Here is a 23,102-nt window from a genome sequence, read left to right on the forward strand (position 1 = left end):
TAAAATCATCAGCAAGGCTTCCGCTGATGGCAAGCACCGAATCCCCACAGCTTTCCCAAGAAAGCACTCAACTGCAGCCAGGGAGGTGAGTGACCTCCTGGAGGGTCACAGACAGAGCCAGGGCTGCCAGTGGTGCTCCAGGACATGCAAACTACTGCTCCTGGGTTACACTTTCCATTACAAAGCAAAACTGAATGCTGCCATGAGGTGAGTGGGATCCAGATGCTGCTGCTGAACTTGCTTCTGTGAGCGCCTGTAAGGAAAGATTTAACTTGTAACTCAGTTGTGTTCAACGTGAATTGTATAATAGCAGCTGCAGGGGTAGTGGCTTACAGAAAAAATTAATTCTCTATCTTTGGTATTCCTCTGGCTTCACAGACATGAGGGACTTGACTGTGGGAGTCTTGTTGGCTTTAATTAGATTGATGAGTATTTGGCATTACTGGAAATACAAACCTAAGCTGTTGCATTTTCAAAAATGCTGGGGTTTTGCTATAATGTGACCAAGCTTTACTTCTAAAATGTGGTTTAGTTGTAGAGATGGAAATAGCAGTTCTTTATATCTACAATATTTCTGTGGGCTCCCTGCCAGATAAGCACACAGGGAAGAGTGCTATGGCCAAGAGCACAGTGAGCTGTGTCACCATTACCCATGGGCACAATCCTGCTCCATTTGATGTTGCCAGAAGAGTCTTAAGAGATTTTTCAGTCTATTTGGGTTTGGTGCATCTTGGAATTTCATCTCTGCAGTCTGCTTCTGTGGACTATTTTTTCCTTCTAATTCCATGTGAAAAAAATAATGAGAGGGTAAAACAAGTGGAGAGTGTGTTAATAGCAGCAGTGCTTGGTGTGGGCCCCAGACCATATGCTCGGCACAAACACACAGAGCTCCTTCAGCAGAGCAGGTTGTTCCTCCTCTTGCTTTTCCTGAACACATGGTGCAGACCACTGAAGGCCTTTTCTGGACCCACTGTTAGTGTCAGCAAATCAGGGGTCTCACCGCACACTGCTGAGACCCAGCCTCATTGCAGTAACGCCGCCAGGGCAGCAAGTGACAGGGGGTGACACGTCCGGGATGTGACAAGCACAAAATGACACATGCAGTGCATGCAAAGCGCTCAGGTTTCACTGAGTAGCCTATGCTGCCCAGCTCCGGTAGGAAGATGCAGTGAAACCCAGTGGGTTTCACTGCAGATCCCAGTGAAAACAAACACAACTTTGCAGACCGTGAGCTGGATGTATGTGAGAGATCCAGCTCCGGGAATATAACAGTATAGAGAGCAGCAGACAGCGTGTTTGAGAGATCAGGTCCATGAGACCAGACCAGAGGACCTGAGGATCTGGTGCTGTGAGCACCAGCCCGGGGACTGAGGGCAGGCAGGATAGGAGGGCAGACAGGGCAGGCAGCAGGCAGGGGCAGGCAGCAGGCAGGGGCAGGCAGCAGGCAGGGGCAGGCAGCCCCTTGCCGGTGCCACAGGCAGTGCCGCATCCCCGCCAGGCCGCTCGGGGAGAGCCGCGCGGGCCGGGCCGAGCCCCGGGAGTGTCACGGCCGGCCCTGCCCGGTGCTCCGGCCCCTCCTCCCGGCCCTGCCCTCCTCCCCGCCCCGCGGGGGCCGCGGAGGGGCCGCGGGGAGGGCGCCCGGCGGGGCTGACGAGGCCGCGGCTCCCGCGGGACGGGCCCCCCCTGCCCCGGCCCGGCCCCGGCGGAGGGCGGGCGGAGGCGGCGCGGGTGCACCTGCCGGGCGGGCTGGGCCGGGCTGGGCTGGGCTGGGCTGGGCTGGGCTCGGCTCGGCTCGGCTCGGCTCGGCTCGGCTCGGCTCGGCGGGGCCATGCCGGCAGCCACGGCGCCCGCGCTGGACGCGCCGCGGACCCCCGCGCTGGGGCGGGACAGCCCCCGCGGACACACAGGTACGAGCGCGGTCCCGCATCGCTCCTCGCACAAGTTCACTCCCGCGCTGCAGCGGAGGGGAAGGGGGATGCCGGCGGGGGTAGCGCCGGAGCCTGGGCAGGGTGCGGGATCCCCCCGGCGCAGGGATGCGGGCTGGCCGGGGCAGGGTGCGGTGCCCCCGGACAGAGGTGTGTGTACCCGGGAAGGGGTGCGGGAGACAGCGGGGCTGCGGTGCCCCCCGCTCAGACCCAGACCCGCTCCCGTCCCACTCTCTGCCGGCTCCGGGCCGGTCCCCGCAGTCGCGGAGGGCCGGGGGACTCTCGCCCGCGCCTTGGAGCTCTCAGGGACGCAGCGGGTCGGGGCGGGTGTCCCGGAGCCGCCCCGGTCGCGGGGGGTCCCCGCGGGTCCCGGCGGCCCTGGGACGGCTCTGCCAGGGCGGCGCTCGGGGCCGAGCGGGCCGGGCACCCCCAGGGCCGGGGGTCGGAGCGGGGCTGGGCAGCAGGCCGAGCCCCGGGGGAGCATCGCTGTCAGGGAGGGAGCGCTGCGGTTCACTGCTGGGACTTTAGGGTTCGTTCGCTGAGGTGGCGGCGGGCACTGGGTCCGGGTGCGTGGGTACGGAGGGAAATGTCCAGGGATGGGAGCTGCTGGTCCTCAGAGACATCGTCCCTGGGCACATGTCACTTGTCTGAATAGGAAATGAAGATATCCGTATTTTAATGGGATGTGATAATGTACTGAGGGGTGGAATGAGGAACCGTTCAAAGCGTTTTGCTTCCTTTTCTTTCTCTTCCCTTGAGTTTTGGTACTCAGTTCGATTGCACAGACCATAACATCCTTTCAGAACCTCTTTGGCAGAACCTCTGGGTGCAATAATTTGGGGATAGTGGGAGATGACAGAGGGTCTGCCCCTAAACTGGTGGGACATGCCTACTGCACTGGCCGTGGCCCTGGTAGATGTCTGTGTCCGGAGGGAGCAGAGCCATGACCTGGACCCGCTGGCCCGGGCAGTGCTTGGTCCCAGCCACAGCCGGCTCTGGAGCCTGGGAGCAGGGTGGGATGGAGGAATGCTGGAGCTTGGTGCAGCTACGGGGAGCTCCTGGTCGCTGGAGTTTCTTCCTCCGTACTGCAGATCACAGGGCTTTCCCCTGGCTTCAGTGCAAGCATGGCTGTGCACTCCTGAAATCCAGGGTCCTCCTTCTCATGTGCAGCCTGTCCCCTCATATCCCTGCGCTTGAATCTGCTCGTGAGGTTCTAACAGACTTTAAGGCCTGATTTTGTTGTGCCCATAGAAGTGAGCAAACATATTTGGGCTACCCGTGTAGTGATGCTTTAAATTGCATCCTCTGAATGTGCTTAACTGTGCATTTAATTTGAATTTAATAGAGCAGTTCATTTGAAAATGCAGAATAAGTTATGGGAAACCTACTTAGAGAATTAACTCAAGCCCAAGTGTAGACTCTGTTGCTCTAGTTTGATAATGTTGCTAATTATTGATTTTTTTTTTTTTTGAAAGCATGTATACTTGTCTGCTTTTATCTGTTGTGTCAAAGTCTTGTGGGAATGGGTTTGCCCCCACTAAGATGAGTTTTGGAAGCAGCATGTGCTGTGTTACACTCGGTCTTACTGATTCTTTATAGGTTAATCTGTGGCAAAACTGCCACAAGTGTGGGATCCAAAAAAAATATTTGGCATTCAGATTAGAAATCCACCCCCAGTTAATCCCTCAGGTATCTATAGACTCTCATTCAGGATGCTTCATTTAAATGCAACCCTGTTATTTATGCATCAGTGTTTGCTGCCAACTGTATTTATACAATATCTTCTGTTTCATCGTGTAATTATTGGTGATCCTTCTTCATGCTGAGTGCCCCCTTCCACTATTACAGGCTGTGAGCAGTAGGGTGATAATAAAGATTTGGGTGGATAAACTCCCTCACATGTTCCTTTTGAGAGGATGAAAAAAAAATACGGCAAAATTTCCATTTGAATTAATGTGTGAATGAGAGAGAAATTAAAGGAAGTTCCTTGGCACACCCTTGATGCCTTGTAGCACTTAGAGGGTCTTTCAGCTTCCTGAGACACAGCTGTGAGATTCAAACACCCTCTGCTTTTCCTGGTCTCCCTCTGACAAGGAGCAGGAAGAACGATCCCACTCTGTGTTTGGGGAGAGTTATCAGGGCACCTCCCAGAGGAGCTGTCAGCAAATGTGCAGGGTGGGAGCATAGGGCAGGGGAAGATCACAGCAAACGTCTGGAAGCTGAGAAGGAGCGTTCTGCAGTTCAGCCTCTTACATTTTGAAACTACACAGATGCTGTTATGTGTTCCTACTGTACTGTGGTGGTTTTGCTGTCACAGCAGCCTTCCAGTGTTATTGCCTTGCTGCAGTAGTGCACTATGGACACTCATTGACCAGAGCTTGCCAGGCTCGTTAAATTCTCCAAAAAAGCCTCTGGCATTCTGAACTGCTTGTGTCAGTGGTGCCCCAGCACTCTCCTGCCCGGTGGGAATCGCCATGGAGCAGGGTGCTGTCATCAGCCCTCCCTCTGCCCTGCCACTGGGACACTGGTGCCTCTGAAGCTGCTCAGACTATACTGGGGGCATTTTGGGTGAGATAGGAAGGAGTAACGAAGGTGTATCATTATTTTTAGTCTCCATGTTGCTGAAGCTGAAGGCTCTGGCCCTCTGGCTTGCCAGGGTGGTACCTTGTTTTTGCTGTGATTCCTCCCTTATTCCTTATGCCATCCTGTAGCTCTCTCAGACCAGGCAGCACATACTTCTGTAAACATAGAGAGGCATCTGCAACTACAGCCACAGACAAAGGGAAAAGAAATGCAGGACATGGCAGAAAAACTCATTTTGACAGGTTATAAACGAGTAGGTCTCTCTGCCGGGCTCTTGTCTGTAGTTGTGTTTCTTTCTCATCCCTCTGCTTCCCAAACCAGGGAGGGGGAGAGGTTTTTCAAGGTGGGACATGCTGCAGGATGCTGTGAATGCTCCAGGCCAAGTCGTAGAAGGAATTACCTAGCACACACCGCTGAAGGGAAGAGGCTGAAGGGTCTCTGGCTTAGGACAGACACAAACTGCAGTTTGCTGGAGGATGGAGGAGGGATCACCACGTATTGGCTAAGTTGTCCCCTGGATGGCTGTTGGTGGCTGTCATAGTAGGGTGCAGGTATCAGGATGGATGTATCTGTGGTGTGACTTGAGGTGTCTGTTCTTTTCTTATGAGAACTTTATTTTTCTGAAGTGAGTTTCTTTGCCAGTGCAGAAACTGAAATTGTGTTGCTAAGAACTTACAGTTTCTCTTCCAGGAAAGCAAAGGCAAAGTTGTTCTTCAAAGCCAGGAGCACTGTTGTTCTGCAGAAAGGCTGCACAGGGAGTTTCTCACCTTGTCCCTGCCATCTTGACATTCGACTCAAGATTTTAGGCTTCGGAAGAAAATGTTGATCCCGAATTTCCACTTCCACAGGGCAGAACGTGACACAACTTGGAATATATGGGCTTGTAATTGCTTCAGGGTTGTTTCTTCTTTCTCGGTTCTCCCATGAAATCAAAGCCAAACCTTGTATTAAGTAAAGTAAAAGAAGTGACAGTTGCACAACGCCAGCTAATTGGTTTTATCTCCTGTACATGCGAGATCTTAATCTGGGTAGTTAGACATTTGCACCAGGCATTGATACTGAGGGTAGGAAGGGGAAGGATTTCTGTGCTTGTCATTAAGACTCCAGAACAGTACAAAATAGAAAAGGAACAGAGTTATTGGGTTTTCTGAGTCCTCCACAGTGCAAGATTGTTCCCTATGGTGCTCTCCAATGCTTCATCCTAGCTACTCTGAAATTACCTGGGTTAGAGAGACAGATTATGATTAGGCTTCTGAATTTCAGCTAGGGAATGAGGTGAGCTGAATGCTTTAGACCCAAAACATTGATACCTAAAGAAATCACAAGTCAGTTCTTAAAACACAGAAACAGAACACCCCAATGTCAGCAGTTAACCAGGACTTTCTGGGTTAGCTGTGACCACAGATGTGGTCTATTCTAAAGGGCCAAACTGCTGAGGGTTTTTCTGTTCCCACCATGGCAGAGCCAGGAGATCCTTGGACCTTTCCCATGAAAAAGCAGAGCCTCCCCATGCACCTCTGTAACTGCATAGCAAAGAGATTTGTAGCTGTGCTGGAATTAGCATGATTTAGCTTATTAATCATGGTTGCCACTGGCTTTTTATGTGCACTGCAGAGTCTTGCCTTCAATATTGTGATGGGGACAAGCCAACGTGTAGGACAATTGCTAGTTTTCATTTAGGCATTTTATTGACACGCTGTCTTTGAAATGCAGCCGTAGATGAGCAAGCATGTTATTCTGAGGAACAGTTTTGACTAGCTCAGTGGATCAGGATTGGCAGAGAGATGATTTTGCAGTCTGCATGGAAGTCTGCCTCTCTCGCATTTTGGTTGTCAGATGTCAGAGAAATGCAGAAGTTGCAGAATGAGCAACCGCTCCCCAGAATAAATCAATTCCTGTATCTGCTGAGGGTCTCGGGGATGGGGTTGAACCGGTGCCTGGGTTATGTACGATCCTTTGCCAGCAGAGCAGAGCCCCTCGTGGCTCAGCAGCATCTTTAGGGGGTCTGTAGCTGCTAAGGGAGGCAGTGCTCACAGCTGCCTCAGCCCCAGTTGGAGCAGCAGCTGCTGGGGAAGGAATGGGTTAACTGCTTGCCTTTCCTCCAGCAGACCTGGGAGCAACAACTCCATTATCATTTCTGGGATGAAATAAAGCCAGATACAATGCTGCTCATGTGTGCCACACTCCTAAGCAGAGGCGCTTTGATTCAGAATGGTTTTGAGCAGAGGTGAAAATGGGGGCAGAAGTCAAGTAGGGTGAAGGGAAGAGATGATGTACAAAATTCCCTGAGTGCATGCGTGGGCTGGGAACAGTGTGTGGAAGGGTGATTTGGGCCACAGTGGCTCAGAGGGGTGCAAAGAGCACGTTTTGGTTTTTGATTCCTCCTGTTCAGAAGAGCAGAAGATTGTGCCTTCATGTACAAGAGCAGAATTACACCCAGGAGGGTTTCTACCCAGAGCTGCAGTTATTTCCAAGACCTTTGGTAGCTGAGTGGGTCAAAAGAAGCATCTGGACTGGGCACACAGGTTCTACTTTGCTCTAAAAAGTGATGCCCCATGAAGCCGGGGCAGTTTTGCATGGGCAAGGGAGCTCTGGTGTTTGGCCCATTGTTATTAATACATGCAGAAATTTAGATTAGGACTAAGTTTTTCGTTCATTTTCATCTGGCTGCCCAAAAGCTGCCAGTGCTTTAGCTGAATTTTCAGGTGCAGGTCTGAGTTCCCCAGCCGTGTGCAGTACAAAGGAAGGGGAGGGCATGGGGCTGCTGTCCTCTGCTCTGCTCTCTCGAGCTACTTGTCATTCTGCATATAACTCACCTGCAATCATTGACTTTTTTAATGGGAAAAAGTAAACACAATGGACTTGTTCCCTGTCCTTATACTGGCATTCCTGTCAATCTTCATGCCATCTTTCACCAATTCCTGTGGCTGGGGAGGCTGAAAGCAGGTGTGCTTATTAACTCATGCTGTTAATCATTGCTGGTCCTGGCAGGAGGTTGCCTGGCTTTCACACCATGCAGTTTGCAGGTTGCTTTGGTGTCCATGGCCAGGCACTGGCTGCACCCCCCTCTGGGTGAAGCCCAGGAATGGCAGAGCCAAACCCCGTCAGGAAAAGGACCAACCAGGAGAGAAGAAAAATGAAAAGTGATAAAACTGCAGAGGAGGGTTTTAAATCTGGCTGTTAGTTTCTCAGCCCATGAATGATTTCTGTCACCATAATGGAAGGCGTGCTATTGCTAATTTTTTCAGACTGGTGTCTAAAAAAATCAATTATTCACAGAAATCCTTGCTGACAGTTTGTGGGTGCCAGGTCACAGCTTTGTTGTTTTTGCATTTCACAGCTTAGCACAGCAAACCAAGGGCAGGAGCAGCTTGAGGTTGCTGTTGGGAAGGAAGAAGGACTTGGAGAAGCCAAAGTGGGCCAGCCAGAGGGAGTGAATGCAGGCAAGCTCTGTAGCATTCAGGCTGGTTTTGCTTAACAGGGTGGTTGGAAATTGTCCATGAAAACTAACAAATCTGTATTCCATAGTCCGTTTTAAAACAGGAAAGCTTCAAAGAGAAAAGTTGAAAAGTTTCCGTGTTCTTTACATATGCATGTTCTGCACAAATGCAATTCCTATGTTTTGGGGCTTTTTGGCAAAAAATGAGTATATCACCATCAAATAGGGTGCAGTTCTGATCCACCTAAAACTTCAGGTTTGGGGTGGATTTTAATGCCCGAAGTGTTTTTTGTCCAGCTCTGGACCTTTCCCACTTGAGAATTTTTTGACCAAGGCAAGTCAGTGCAATATCCCCCAACCAACAGGGCTTTCTACCCTCCACAGAGGTTGTGCCCAGGGTGGCAAACGTCACGCAGGAGCGAGAGGCCACTGGCTGCATCTCCGGGGCACATCTGCTCTTATCGGTGCCGTTCACTGCACGTCGCAGTGCACGACCCAGACCCAGCAGTTGCTGCAGGCAGATAACCTGGGGCCAGGCAGGGCAAATACACAGCCAGGCTGAGCTCTGTGTCCTGCAGTGCCCAGGGTAGCTGGAGAAGAGTGTTGGGGTGGAGAAGAGTGGCGAAGTGTTGGGGTGCAGGTGGTGGACGCACAGGGATGCTGCCCTCCCCACGGCTACTGCAGGGCACAAGCAGCAGCCTCTGCCCTGCCCATTGGCTGGTGGGGCATCCTTCATCCTTTCTCTGTCCGTAGGTCCTAACAGACATGCATTTTCCCTGTGGAAATAGGTGGGGGGGTTTCTTTTGTCTTCTCTGGTGGCTGGCTTTCCAACGGAGTGCTGGATTTCAGCCCTGCCTGTTGAAAATTAAATAGAACATTGAAAACCGTGTTAAAAGCAGGAGATGTCTGATCATATCCAGACTCTGCTTTGCATCAGGTGTGTTCAGATAATAATTTTCTGTCCTTTACCTTTGTGTCCTTACCAGCCACAGTTTCTCTGGGCAACCTGTGCCAGGGCCTCACCACCCTCACAGTAAATTGCTGGGGGTACAATATTGAGTTGGCTGCTGAAATCTGTATTTCCCAAAGTCACTGGCTTTCTTTAGCATATTTGTTTAACTTTTATTAACATTTGCAGTGATTGTTTTCTTGTAGAACCTGAGGTTCTTAGCACTGCTCGTCCGTGCAGCCCACTGAGGGTCACCAGAGGCACCGGTGGTTTATATATTGAACCTGAAGATCCAGAGCTTAATGGACAACATTGCTGCTGTTTTCTCTCTATTTTAGTTTCCCCATCTGCAAGAAACAGTAAAATCCTGTTCAGTTTATCAAAAATCTCTTAAAATGTTTAATTTTGGCCACAAAACTTCAATAATTATCACGGGAGGCCAGAAAATGGTGGATTCGTTATTAGTTGGCTTTTGGGTTAAATATAAATTGATCCACTTAGGTGTTACAGAAGATCATGTGCTATAATGAGAAAAAACCAAAGGGTTTTGCAGAGATCCTTGGAGGTACCAAGCCATTCAGTAAGTGGAAATCCACAGAGCTGAAGCTTTCTTGACAGTGAGCCCTTTTCTAGGCCCATTGATAGGATGGGTGCTGGTGAGATGTTTGTATTAGAACTGGCCAGACAGGGTGGGCTTGACATTTTTCTTCTCTCTGTGTTTTAAAGGGAACAAAAGCAAGAGGGTGGATTGTGTCAGACCATCCCCTTTCAGACAAAAGGGTCAGGTTTTCCAATTCGGTTTCCTACAAGCAAGCACCCGCAGCCTTCCCTAGACCCTGCGTGCCCAACGTCATCTTTGTGTGAAGGGAGAGTGCTGAAATCAGTTTGTTCTTGTAAGCTGTTGTTCATTCTCTCTCATATTGAGCTCCTGTTACAAGCATGGAGAAGGGCTTGCCCCAGGCAAACACTTGCCTGCTTTCCTCTTGATACCTGATCCATGTTAGCAAGGTGCTAAATCATAGAATCACAGGATGGTTTGGGTGGGAAGGGACCTTAAAGACCATCATTCCAATGCCCTGCCATGGGCAGGGACACCTCCCACTAGCCCAGGTTGCTCCAAACCTCCTCCAACCTGGCCTGGAACACTTCCAGGGATGGGGCAGCCACAGCTTCTCTGGGCAACCTGAGCCAGGGCCTCCCCACCCTCACAGTAAATTGCTGGGGGGACTATATTGAGTTGGATGCTGAAATCTGTATTTTCCAAAGTCATTGGCTTTCTTTAGCATATTTGTTTAACTTTTATTAATCTTTGCAGTGATCGTTTTCTTGCAGTTATTGTGATGATGAAAAGTGCTTTGAGCATTGGCCCAAGATCATGTTTACCTCGACTGTGGAAAAGGGAAAATTATGACCATCGTACTTTCCATTAGAAAATATACAAGGTGTGGATCATGGAGCCCATGGATCACTTTGCACCATCTGCAGTTGGCTGCACAAGGTTTAACAAATGAGAGGTTATTCATGAGCACTGGGCAAAAATAATGGTGAAAGTTGAAACTATAAACTACAGACTTCACCAGCCCAAAGAAGGACACTTCCACCAGCAACGACATGCCTCTCAAAACCTGGCTGAGGACAGAGGAACCCGGGGGCAGAGAGAAGGTGCAGGGATGCTCCTACTCTTTGTTATTCCGCGGAGAGAAGGAAAATTACATAGAAACATTCCTGCCCTGCAAATTCCAAATTCAGAGTTGAGCTGATGGATTCATTTGCCTTGTTCTGTGCTTCTCATGTCCCTGATTCTGCTTGGCTTTCCCTAAAGATGGGGTGGCAGATCCTGGGGTAACACTTGCACGTTGCTTTGAATTTGAACCTCTCGGAGGCTGCGGGTGTAGAGATGCATGGGGGAGGCTGAGGACCATCTGTAGAAGACTGTGGTATTGTGTAACCAGTTACTTCTGTTCTCCTTCTTGTGAATACCAATGCTCATTATGCAAGAAGCAGTGCTAGTAGGAGTTGGAGGCAACAGGAGCCAGGGCTGATCCCTGGCTGCCTGCTGGGCATGCTGGCTGGGACTGGGCTCTGGGAGCCTTGGCCTTTGGTGGCATCCTGCTGAGATCACCTGTGGGACACTTGATACACTCAGGGTCTCAGCTGAAGTGCAAATGAAAAGCTCATTTCAAGTTATTCCTCTTAATTGTATTCTCTTTAGGATCTTGATTTTAGAAACCAAGCCACAAACTCTGCTTTGTACAAATATGTAATTTATTTATTATCTGTTTTAGAGTGTCAAAGAGGGGAACCATCAGCACTAATAGCTCCGTTCACTAAACTATCACAAAAGAACTGTTGGCATTACTTCCATGGGCCATGTTTAATTGGGAACAGCTTGAATTAAGCATCATTCTGGTGTGCTCCATAGTGGAGAGATATATAGATAATAGATATATAGATAATAGATAGATAGATAGATTTAGATAAAAAGTTACCTCATTTTTCATTAGTTCTTATTTGTCATTCAGTTGGTGCCATAAGAAGAGAAATACTCAAGTGTTGCCCTCATTTCTAGATCCAGAAGTAAAATCTACAGATGAGAATAACCTGACTTTGATGTAAATTGGCAAGATAAATCAATCATGGTGAGGACAGTATGGTGACTGGAACAAATCCTGTCCTAACAGAGTAACATAAAACAGATTGGTAAGAATCACTTTACACCAATCCTACCCATTATTTATGTTTGAAATCGGAGTGGGTGGCACATGTTGCCACCAAGCCCTAATCTAGCACTTGGGTGATAGGTAGCTTGGATTTTACAGGGATTAAAGTTGCTTGCAGCCCCTACTATTCCAGAGTAGAGTTGGGAAGTGTTTAGTGCTGGCTCCTAAATCTTGGTCCATCAGTGTTGTAAACGAGACAAACTGAATTTGTCTGCTTCGGGCGTGGATGTAAGATTTTCAAACAGGGTTTCTTTGGGAGATGGAAGCGAAGGATTTGCTGCTATCCGATAATTGTTGCTGCCTTAGCAGGCATGGAAAGGTCTCAAAGGAGGCTTCTCCATCCTTCATCCATCAAAGCCCAGGTGAGATGGGATACTGGGAAGAAATCCTTCCCTGTGAGGGTGGGGAGGCCCTGGCACAGGTTGCCCAGAGGAGCTGTGGCTGCCCCATCCTTGGAAGTGTCCAAGGCCAGGTTGGACGGGGCTTGGAGCAACCTGGGCTAGTGGAAGGTGTCCCTGCCCCTGGCAGGGGGTGGAATGAGGTGGGCTTTAAGAGTCGCTCTAACCCAAACTCTGCTGTGATTCCGTGAAAGCAATGCTGCCCAAAATGGGCAGATGAGACTCAGTCTGACATGGGAGTCTCAGCACCCCTTCATGCTGCAGAACCTTTGCATGTTGTTAATTGCATGTGCTGAAAAATCAGTTTTACCCACAAAACAGACCACAGAATAAAATGAGGGCATTGGGTAGGAGTGAGCCTGAGGTGTCTGCTGTAACAGAGGTGTGAGCAGAGAGCTTATTTGAGCATGGATATGTAAACACAGAAAGAAACTAATTTCAAATATCTTTTTGCTCTCCTTCCCTCTTTCTCTCTTATTTGCACAGAAATTCCTTATTAATGGGAGAATAAGCTTTTTTTGAAAAAGCATTTTCAAAATGGTCTGTGAGAATGATTAGAAATTGGGTCCCCTCTTTCACATTTTAAAAGTTAATTATATGAATAGACCCCTGGAATGTTTTATTGGGAGTATTTTCATTTGGAAGTGCTTACATCAGGAGGGTACCACCCCTGGACCTCAAAAACCTTCCCTAGGGAGTTACTTTGTGGGGCTGTCCCTGTGTGTTGGAAGGCAAACAGGCCTGTAAGAGCTTTCCAGCATCTCCACAGCAACTTTCCAGTGGCTGCAGCACAGCTGGGGACCTTGTTCAATCTCTGCAGCTTCAAGAGCCTCAATCTCCCCTGCTCTTTTACTGCTGGTCTGGTGTCATGTTTAACACTAATTTCTTAAAAATCTATGCCAGCATCTGGATTTTCTTGTGAGAGGATCATCTCCTGGGTAGCCTTTTGTTGCTTTAAAAGCCCATCCCTGGCAGGACTCGTGGCCAGCTCTGCAAGGGAGCAAAGGCATGGCCAGGGCCAGACGGTTTCACTCTACAAAGATGCTTTGCTGCGTCTGCTTTATTTCACGTTTCACTTCTAGCTGCTTTTCTTTTGCTTTTTGACATGGCAAGCTCTTCCTAGAGCTCTTCTGTGAGGCTACTGTGCATGTTCAACATCACGGCTGTGATTTCAGGGACGCTGATTTCTGAGGTGTGTTTCTGTAGGAAAAGGGACTCGCAGAAATAATATTGGCGTGTTTATTTTCTGCAGGGTTGATAGAACCTAATGTCTCTTCCTGGCATCTGGTTATTCTAGCATGTTTTAGTGACATTAAGTAGCCAACAGTAAGCAATGCAAAGGGGTGAGCTATGTGTGTTTGGGAATAATGAGGCAAAGGCATGGATCACTCTGCACAGACAGCGAGTGGCAGCCTTGCTGACGTGCTTCCAGATAATTACTCCTGTAGTTTAGATAATTCTGGTAGATGCTTATGCAATGTATTTGATTTTCAGTCTCTGTTTCACATGGAAGGAGCACAGGAAATGTTTATGGGGCAGGTGTGCCTGGGTTGCTCTCTCATTTCTTTTTTCTTATCAGCAAAACAGAGCCATAAACCCACAGCTTGCTGACAGTGAAACCATATGGTTCCTCTTTTTGACAAATTGATTTTGCAATACAGATAATCCTGGCTGTGCATGAGAAGAGATATTTTGGATTATTTTGTTTTTAGTTCTTGCATTACTCTCTATTTTTCACTGCCTGGAAATTATGTGTGTGGCTCTTTCTAAACCCAGAGGTTGGGGTGAATTAGGAATTTATGGAGGATGCTGTGCCTCAGTGTCTTTGCTTTGAGGACAGTTATTTGTCATATGCAATAATCTGTTTGCTGTAGCCAGTGCTGTTGTGTGCTGGCAAACAGCAACATCAGATTCAGGGACTTTCTGAACACTGGATATCCTCTCAGCATGAGGCCAAGCTGAGAAATGCGTTTGCATAAAACAGCTCTTACTTTACAAGAAGCTGCAGAAGTAGTTGCAGGAACTTGAATCATAGAACCTCAGAATCACAGCATGGTTTGGGTTGGAAGGGACCTTAAAGCTCATCCAGTTCCACCTCCTTGCCATGGGCAGGGACACCTTCCACTAGCCCAGGTTGCTCCAAGCCCCGTCCAACCTGGCCTTGGACACTTCCAGGGATGGGGCAGCCACAGCTTCTCTGGGCAACCTGTGCCAGGGCCTCCCCACCCTCACAGGGAGGAATTCCTTCCCAATATCCCATCTAACCCTGCCCTCTGGCAGTGGGAAGCTGTTCCCTCTCGTCCTGTCCCTGTAGGCCTTTATCCAAAGTCCCTCTCCAGCTCTCTTGGAGCCCCTTTAGGCACTGGAAGGGGCTCTCAGATCTCCCTGTAGCCTTCTCTTCTGAACCCTGAAAAACCCCAGCACTCCCAGCCTGTCAGAGGGGCTCCAGCCCTCTAATTAGAGGGTTTATTCAATTTTACAGTTTTTAATTTTTACATTTCGGGGTGCTAACAGTTACTGCAAACCAAGATCTGAACATAACATTTCCTAAATATTTATAAAAGAAATGCAAATCAAAATGTAAATCTGGTCAGCACAAATGTTGGTGTTTTGCTTGAGGCAGCAATGTAGCCTCAGACACCTGTCTCAGCTGAAATAAAAAAATATAAATATATTAATAAAAACAATAATAATATTCTTGATTGTGGTAGATTTAGTCAGATAAACATGCCTGAAGAGTATTCAAAGTAGAAGACTATGTGGAACATCTGCTTACATAATTATGAGGATGGAAGCTTACTTAACCATGATTTTCTGGAGATGGAAAGGTAAAATTAACCCAGCAGAAAAATGTTTGCAGTGGTTGAGCACAAAAATATTACAGATAGTTAATAGTGAAGGATGCTGGAGCTAACAGGAAGGGTTTTCCAAATGAGTTTTCAGAAGGCAACTGCTGATGAAAATTAGGGCAAATTTTATCCAGAGATGCTAAATCTCAACTTGGATGAAATTCACAAAATCATCCTGGCAAAACTCCATCTGGGCATTTCAGTAAAGGCATTTGTAAAGAGCAAAAAGCAGCAGCACATTTAATGCTTTGGCTTCAGTGGGAAGAAATGGTGTTGAGAGGCTCTTAGAAGAAGAAATGGTGTTTCTCCTCTGCTCAAATGCAGGTACATCGTCGATGAACTTTCAGCTCAGGTATAGAAGCTTTTGGGCATGTAGCTTTCTGTTAAGCTATTGTTGAGATGACCCTCTGGGGTTCTGGCCCCAGTTACATTCATATAGGAATGATCCTCTGGGAATTATTCACGATCCTGTTGCAGCCCAGGCCAGAGCAAGGAAACACCCACGGTTTCATGGGACACTGGCTGTTAGAAATCTTTGTGGTGGTCAACTGGAGAAAAATATTTTAAAGCCCACGGCTGAGGAATGATGCTGACAAGGTCACTGACATCCAGAGGTTTTACCACTGGCATAAACTGTCATGGGCAAGGATAGGGCAGGGAAGGGCCAACCAGCCTCAACCAGCCACAGCTGCACGTGTTACTCAGGATGGTCAGTGCTGGATTAAATGAAATATGTCTTGAAAGAAAGGAGCCAGGGACAAATAGTCTGTTCTTTGGAGAGCAGAGGGTGAGTAACAAGCCCAGGTAAACTGGCAAGTCTGCTAACTGCCTCTCCTGAGGCTGCTGTGGTGGCCCAGTGGGTGTGCTTTGAGTCAAATTCGGCTCTGAATTACTTTCTGCATCTCGTGAACTCTAAAATCAGCCTTGAAATTGTAAAATGCAAAAAAAAAAAAAAACCACCCCAAACCCCAAACCTATATCTATATGTAAAATCTTCATTTTCCAATTTAGGACAGTGAATTTTTGTGGTAAGTCACCGAGTGATTAAAATAAAAAGCCCAAACTCTTAACACTCATCTGGAGTGAGAAGGAAAGTTGTCCAATGCATCCCATGCGTTCCAGGAATGAGATGTGGGCGGGAAGGACGAGAGATGAAGAGAAACCACCCCCTAGAAAACGTTTGCTGTCATTGCAGAAAATTGCTGCCATAGTAAATTATTGAAGGAAGTGGCAAAACAAACAGAAATAATCTGCATGGAATTAAAGAGGTATGGTTTAAAAAACTAGTGCTTGGTACATATATACTCATATATATTCAGTAGATTAGCACAGTAATTGCCTCTGTGGCTTTTGTTTGGTCTTTTGCTGAGATTCCTTTGGGTTTGTTTGCCAGGGGCAGGGGTTTTAAGAGCCTGAATTGGAGACAGTGAGGTGGGCAGCCTGCCTGCTGTAGTGTCATCCTGGGAGCTTAACGAGGGTTGATGACACAGGGGAGTTTTAGTATTAAAAATAAAATAGACTTGCTAACAACATGTGGTTCTGTCAAGATGTTCTCAAGGAGGCTATCATTTAGGAAATGTATTTTCCCCCATTTAATATTTTTGTGTGTGTCATCACAGTGCTTGCAGCCTCTAAGTCCCCTCAAGTCCTTTGGAAATCCAGTCAAAAATAGGGAGCTTGGGCTCTGATGCATAGGCAGTGCTGGCATTTAGTAAATGTTAAAAAACCACGAAGATTATATAAAACAGTTTCCAAATTCTGTCAATGCACATGTGCAGAACCAGCAAATATATTTACTGTTGTTACCTTTGAAGTTATCTGGATGTTTTGTGTTGTCTTAATGACACATCATTAAAGTTTGTGTTTAAAATGAGCGTGAACAAGGAATGTTGTGACAGTAAAACTCAGTGTATAAAGTTAGTGGCTGACATTAGGTGGCCAAGGGGAGAACAGCTCCATGGCTCAAAGGACAGCTGTATGAACAACAAAGAAATAGAAAGAGAAAAGCTGAATGAATAAAAATATACTTAAATTTAATGACCTACTGTAAAGCAGAGTTTCTCACTTGAAAAGGAAGATAAGTTGTATGTGTATGTCTCCCTCTGTGGTTTTGACCCCCTTGACACCTTTCAGCCAAGCCAAACAGAGGTGCAGTGCTATTAAAGATAGGAATTTTCTGTAGGATCATGCCAAGATGCTACCAAGTAGTCTGAAGTATGTGATCAATCCATTAGGTCTTGGAAATTCGCACGGGGGAAGATGTGTAATGAATACTCCCAGCATGAAAGATGCCAGCCTGAGTGCTGAATTAGAGAGGGTCCAACAAGACTGGGATCTGTAGGAGACCACACCACTCAGTTATTACTCTTTTTTTAGCATTTTAGTGTTCAATATGTACCAATGTGAGCAGATGATGTCACAATATGAGTTGCTTTGCACTGGGCATCGGGGCAGAGGAGCAGTTGAATGGCACCGATGGGGACTGGCTGTGGGCTGGTGCTGGGCAGAGCAGCCAGCATCGCCCACCCCGAGGTCTGGGATTTGTTCTGGCCATGAACTGGCACTGATTTACAGTCTGGCATCAATAAAACCTCAGTGGACCTTCACTCTTGGCTGTGTGTTTGCGTCTGCAGGGCAGTGCCGCCACCTCCTCCCGCCCCAGCTGGGCACACTCCAGGTTGTCCACGGCAATGGCACAGACGTGGGGACTGTGGTCATGTTCCAGTGCTCCTCTGAGCACCAGCTGGAGGGACCAGGCATCATCACCTGCGTTTGGAAAGGGAACAGCACCCAGTGGACAGCCGGAGTGCCCTCCTGCAAGCGTAAGGTTCTTCCCAAACCATTCCCTGTTTTGCCCTGCCTGTCTCCTGCAACATTAGGATTCATTCTAAATATCTGTGCAAGGAAAAAGACAAATTCAGTTTTCTTCAGAGTTTCCCCGCTGATGGTAATCACACTCCATATGTGTTCTGACATCAGTCATTATCGTGACACAGATTGGATTCATCCCTGACCTCACATCATTGCCCCCAGAATGACTGTGGCTCCAGCTAAAAGCTGTACCCTTCCTTAGAAAATATGTGGGTATGACCAACTAATGTGCAGGCATATGTGCAAACCTCTAATCTCCTGACAGTCTTTTCTGACAATGTTTTTGCTGTAAAAGAAACACAGTGATATTTTTTGAACAATTCTGGGTTGTTGCCTTTGGGCAGACACGGGGGAAAGTTACCACATTGACAAATCATGTTTGAATGGCAACAACATTAACTACCTTTCATGCTGTGTTCCTGCTTATTTGTTACAAGGTTGTTACTAATTTGACTAGAAGTAGACCCAAACAAAACTTGGTACCTCTGAGCTTTGAGCACCTCAGTTTGTGTCTCAGACCTCCTGTCACTTCAAATCCCCGGTGGATGGATTGCTCTTACAGACACTTAGTGTTCTCTCACACACTCAGTAATTCTTACCTCTTGTTTGAGAGATCCCATAAAAGAAAAATGAGAGAAATCCTTCCCTCAGAGGAAGGATTCCCTGCAGAATGCAATGCTTTGCGTGGAGCTCAGCTGAACCCTTTGTGGTGCTGGTCATTGTGACACTGGGAGGACTAGATGAGTTTTGAAGCAAGACATGCTTACTGCTCCAAGCGAGTTGGCAGAGATCTGCATTAGCTGTGCCACACCACATTCCCACTCCTTTTGTCTGGATAACTCACTTCCAGCATCAGATCCCTGTGAACACTCAGCCCTGCAGGTCATTTCTTCCATCCTTCCCCAAACAGACAAACACCTGTTGTTTGCTGCCTGGCAGATAGGATGTGATTTACATGGAACTGGCCTTGCTCTAAAGGGCTTCTTTAAAGCCATTTACCCCATCAGTATTTCTTTTTGCAGCTCCAGTTCTTGTTAATGAGAGTCTGCAGCTCATCTGCATTTGATCTGCCAACAGAGTTGTGCTTTTTAGCTACTGCAGCACTAAAGGCACTGTGTTTAATTAATTGCAGTGGTGAAACGCTTGTGAACAATTCATTAGTAACTTATAAACAGGAGATTTTTCAATAATCCAGCTTGAAGCTTGCATAGCTCCAAGCTGAAGCCAAGATACTCTGGTGTCTTGACACATACTAAAGTGAAAGGCCTCACTGAGGAGAAGTGTGAAGCAGGTAGGTTTCAGCATGGTTTAATGAAAATGTGAATGATAAATTTTGTGGACTGATCTTAGAAACATGGTTCTGTGTTTGCTTTGCTGCAGCTATACCAAAATACGAGACTTTTGGCTTTAAGGTCGCAGTAGTTGCCTCCATTGTGAGCTGTGCTGTCATTCTGCTGATGTCCATGGCTTTCTTAACGTGTTGTCTGATCAAGTGTGTGAAGAAAAGTGAGAGGAGGAGGACTCAAAGGTACGTCAAGAAGAAGTTTTTCAAAACGGTGTAAGAGTGTCCATCATACAGACCCCATTGCTGTGATAGCAGACAGCTTCAAAGGATTTGCTGATTGCAGCACTGCAATGATGTTAATTACTTAAAATCCTTAATTAGTAGGTCAGGCTTTAGGCATAGAAAGACTTGGAATTCCAGAGTATTCAAGCACCTGATGTCTGTTAATATCAGATAACCTCAGTGGGCCTGGGCAGATCTGGATTTACCCAAGATTATGCAGAAGCTGAACACACAAGTATTGTTTTCTGGCCCAGACTTTCTCTCCTCAAGTTATTGAAGATTGGCAGTGCTTCCCCTTCTTCTCTATTTCTTTCCTTTTTTTCCTTTGCTTTCCTTGAACACTGCTGGGAAAATTAATCTCTCTGTGTCACAGCCATCCAACCCCTCCCTATCTGCAGAGCATCCTTAGAACTATCACAGCACGGTGCTGGAAGGATGGAGGATTTTGTCTTCTGGCACAGAGTGAAAGTCAGTGGGCAGGATTATAAACAGGAATGGGAAGAAGTCAAATCTTCAATCAGTCCATTGTAAAAACTCAGTGTGGAGAGTGGCAGCAGGAGAACATCAGGCTGGAGGCTGGAGCCAAGCCACTGTTGCTCACAAGAGCATCCACTCACAGTCACTGCTGCAGAGAATTTTGCATGGTCTCTGTTGCCTTCTCACTTTTCCTGCTCATTATTCCCACTGGTCCATCTGATGGAGTGGAGGGAGAGTGGGGAGGACACTAGTGAAGGTCTCTGCTCCAACCTGTGCTTTATCTGCAGCTGTGTGGGAACCAGCTGAGGGGGGGAAATTCTGTCATTTGAAATCCGAGTGTATCCAAAATACGGATTTTCTGTTTCCTTGGAAAGGATTTTGTGAGTCAAAAAATTAAAGTCCTTGGTGTGATTCATAATATTGGGGTTTTACATGATAGCATGAAATAAGTTTTGAAATGATAAGTTTTGATTGACACTTTTGGAATCACCAGTTTTCTTTTTGATAAGACTATTCATATCAAAAGCCTTGTTTTTAATTTATTTTAAATGAAGTTTTGTCAAAATTAGCCATTCACGTGACTGTGATGACTTGATATTTTTCTCTTACAAGAGAAAAGCCCTTCACACTGGATATTATGACCTGATTCTGTCATCAGGCTGTAAAATTATTCCCTTTGCTGGGAGCTTCCCAGTTCTCTGCTGCCCTCTGTGCTCCCTCCCCAGGCTCCTGAAGGAGCTGCTTCATCACATCAGCAACTGAGCCCTGCTCCAGGGGGAAACCTGGGGGCACTGCAGACATTGTGTGGCTTATCCCCTCTGTCAGAAAGAACTGAAGTGATGTACAAACTGTCCATGCCATGGGAGAAAGAGTAACACAGCCCTGTGTGAAACTCGCCGGACCCTGCAGGAGTGCCAGGTGTGGTGGCTGCATCTCTGTTGTTGATGGAGGCGGAAAAGTGGATTGACTTCTGGATGCACAAAGCCTTAATCTGACTAAAAGCTGCAGGCTTCATAACTTAATACAAAGTGAGAACTCCTGGGGGTGGAAATAGTGAAATAAGTATCTCTTAGACCATCTCTGAAAGACAAGGTACCTTGGAGTAGGGAGGATATCCTCACTTTGCCTTGAGCTCTGAAGTCTGCCTGTCTGCTTTTTTTGGCTCTTTTAGTTGGCAGAGATCACCTCTGCCTACAAACCTGTCTTGCAAGGTGTCTAATGATCTTTGAAGTGCCATCTTGCGTTTTATAGAATTATAGAATCATTAAGGTTGGAAAAATCCCTTAGGATCATCAAGTCAACTGTCAACAGAGCACCATCACCATGTCCATAACTAAACCATGTCCTCATGTCCACATCCACATGTTTTTTGGAGAGAAAAAGGACAAAGGCTGCTGAAAGTCCTCCCTCTGTTCAGCCTCCTCACAGATCTTGTCCCACTGAGTGAGCAACACTGCTGTTTTCTTTGGGAGGAGCAGGATTGCAACCCAAGAGGACAGAAATGGCACCAAAATCAGTGTCGTCAGCTCTCACAATTTAATCTTGACCCATCAGCTAGTGAAAATGTCTGTAAATCTTGGACTTCTTTTAAAAAACAGGCAAAGAAATTGTGATTTCTTTTTTTCTTGCCCCAGAGTTGTAGAGACCAGCATGAAAAGCACCCTGAGCATTTCCAAAAGGGAATCCTGAAGGCAAGGGAATATGCCCTGTGCTTAACAAAGGCAACATTACCTGTCTCCTCCATTTTTAAGTCAATTCATCTTTTTAACCTGCCTGGTGATTCTGGAACCCTTAGGAATGGCAGTGCTGCAAAAATTCACAGAAAATCCTTTTTTTCCCCCTGAAATAGTTTATTCCGTAAAATGGAGATGGTCCATATTCTTTTCACACACAACAAGATGTGGCCTGACTTGTGTCACTGATGAAGGTCCATGAGAACGTTGGCACATCCCACTTTATGGGACTTTTTTTTTATTACCTGTAGTCTCAAAAACCACTGTATCAAATTGATTTAATTATTGGGGTTTTGTTCCTTTGAACTGTCCACAGATGTTTAAAAGAAAATTGCCCTTTTTTTCATTTGTTTGCTGGGTTTTGAGGAGTGCTGGACAATACTTGAAATAGCACTATTTTACAGAATAATATTTATGCTATTTAAGAACTCCCCACTGTAAGGTATTATTTAAGTCTCTAGAAGTTTGACTTACACGTGAAGTTCACCATGTGTTTAAGTGCTGTGTTCAGTAAATCTGGAATTAGATTTGAACTCTAGAAGTCAGGGCTATGGTCAGATAAGAGCTCAGCTATACAGCCATATATCACCATGCTCTATTCTACCCCTTGCTGTATTCACAGAGATATGCAGCTGTGGTACCAGCTGAGAACTGAAGAGCTGGAGCACATGCAAGCTGCTTACTTCGGTTTTAAGGGAAGAAACAATAACAACAACAACAAGAAACTCCGGAATCAGTCTGTGTTTGACGACGTGACTCACATGGCCTACGATAACCAAGGCTTCTACAGGTGAGGCTGGTAAAATGGGGCAGGTTTGGATGAGTTTGTGGAACAGATTTTACACAGAGGATTCCTTGAAAATGCATTTTAAAAGGAGGCCCCTGAAAGGACGTGATGCCAGTGGGTTGTCAGGGCTTGTCCTTGAACTTGCCCATCATGTGGAGAATTAATGTGGTGAAAAAGTGAGACAGCAGAGGATTGAGCGTGACCTCCCCTCTCACAGCTGCTTCCTTCCCCAGCAGTGTCTGGCTGAGCCTGGTCTGCAGGGGAGGTTGCATCAGATTAGCTGGAGAGAGGTTTTTAATTGGCTTTGTTAAATTGATGCTAAACTGCAGCAGGGAAGTCTCTGCTCGGTGGTGGTCGGTGGGATCAAAGTGCTTCTTTCCCAAGAGCCGTGGGAGCAGAGGCAGCCTGGGACACCAGGGACTGAGGGGCAGCCCAAGGTGAGCACCGAGCACTGCTGTTCACCCCGCAGTGAGCAGGAAAGCTCCCTTGAGAACTGGTTGTCAGGGCCTGCAGGGCAAGCACAACAGGATCCTCATCCCCAAGGCAGCGAGAATTCCAGTGTGGGAACCCTGACCCTGGGATAGCCCCAAGACCTGCCCTCACTGGAAGAAAGTACATCACGTACTGTGGGTGTGTGGATGGTGAGCACGGGTGTTCTTTGTGCTGGTTCAGAGCCAGCTCTGTGTGTTACACTGACTGTGGTGGTGCCAACAGAAGGAAACCAGAAAAATGAGTATGTGTTAAAATCTAACCACTGTTTTACTAATACTGTTCATTAACACACGTCCTTGTGTCTTTTACATC

At 47.1% G+C, this 23,102-nt stretch overlaps 1 protein-coding gene across 1 annotated transcript in view; it reads left to right on the plus strand.

Annotated features, from left to right (window-relative positions):
* The first annotated feature begins 1,828 nt into the window (after positions 1 to 1,828).
* SUSD3 (sushi domain containing 3) overlaps positions 1,829 to 23,102 on the plus strand; it is a 30,673-nt gene continuing 9,399 nt past the window's right edge. The window contains exons 1-4 of the mRNA XM_017830926.1: positions 1,829 to 1,907; positions 17,497 to 17,685; positions 19,115 to 19,262; positions 22,134 to 22,301. Of these exons, the coding sequence (XP_017686415.1) occupies positions 1,829 to 1,907; positions 17,497 to 17,685; positions 19,115 to 19,262; positions 22,134 to 22,301 (584 nt within the window). The remainder of the gene's footprint in view (positions 1,908 to 17,496; positions 17,686 to 19,114; positions 19,263 to 22,133; positions 22,302 to 23,102) is intronic.

The sequence above is a fragment of the Lepidothrix coronata genome, unplaced genomic scaffold (assembly GCF_001604755.1).
Source record: "Lepidothrix coronata isolate B3197 unplaced genomic scaffold, Lepidothrix_coronata-1.0 Scaffold186, whole genome shotgun sequence".
Classification (NCBI taxonomy): Eukaryota; Metazoa; Chordata; class Aves; order Passeriformes; family Pipridae; genus Lepidothrix; species Lepidothrix coronata.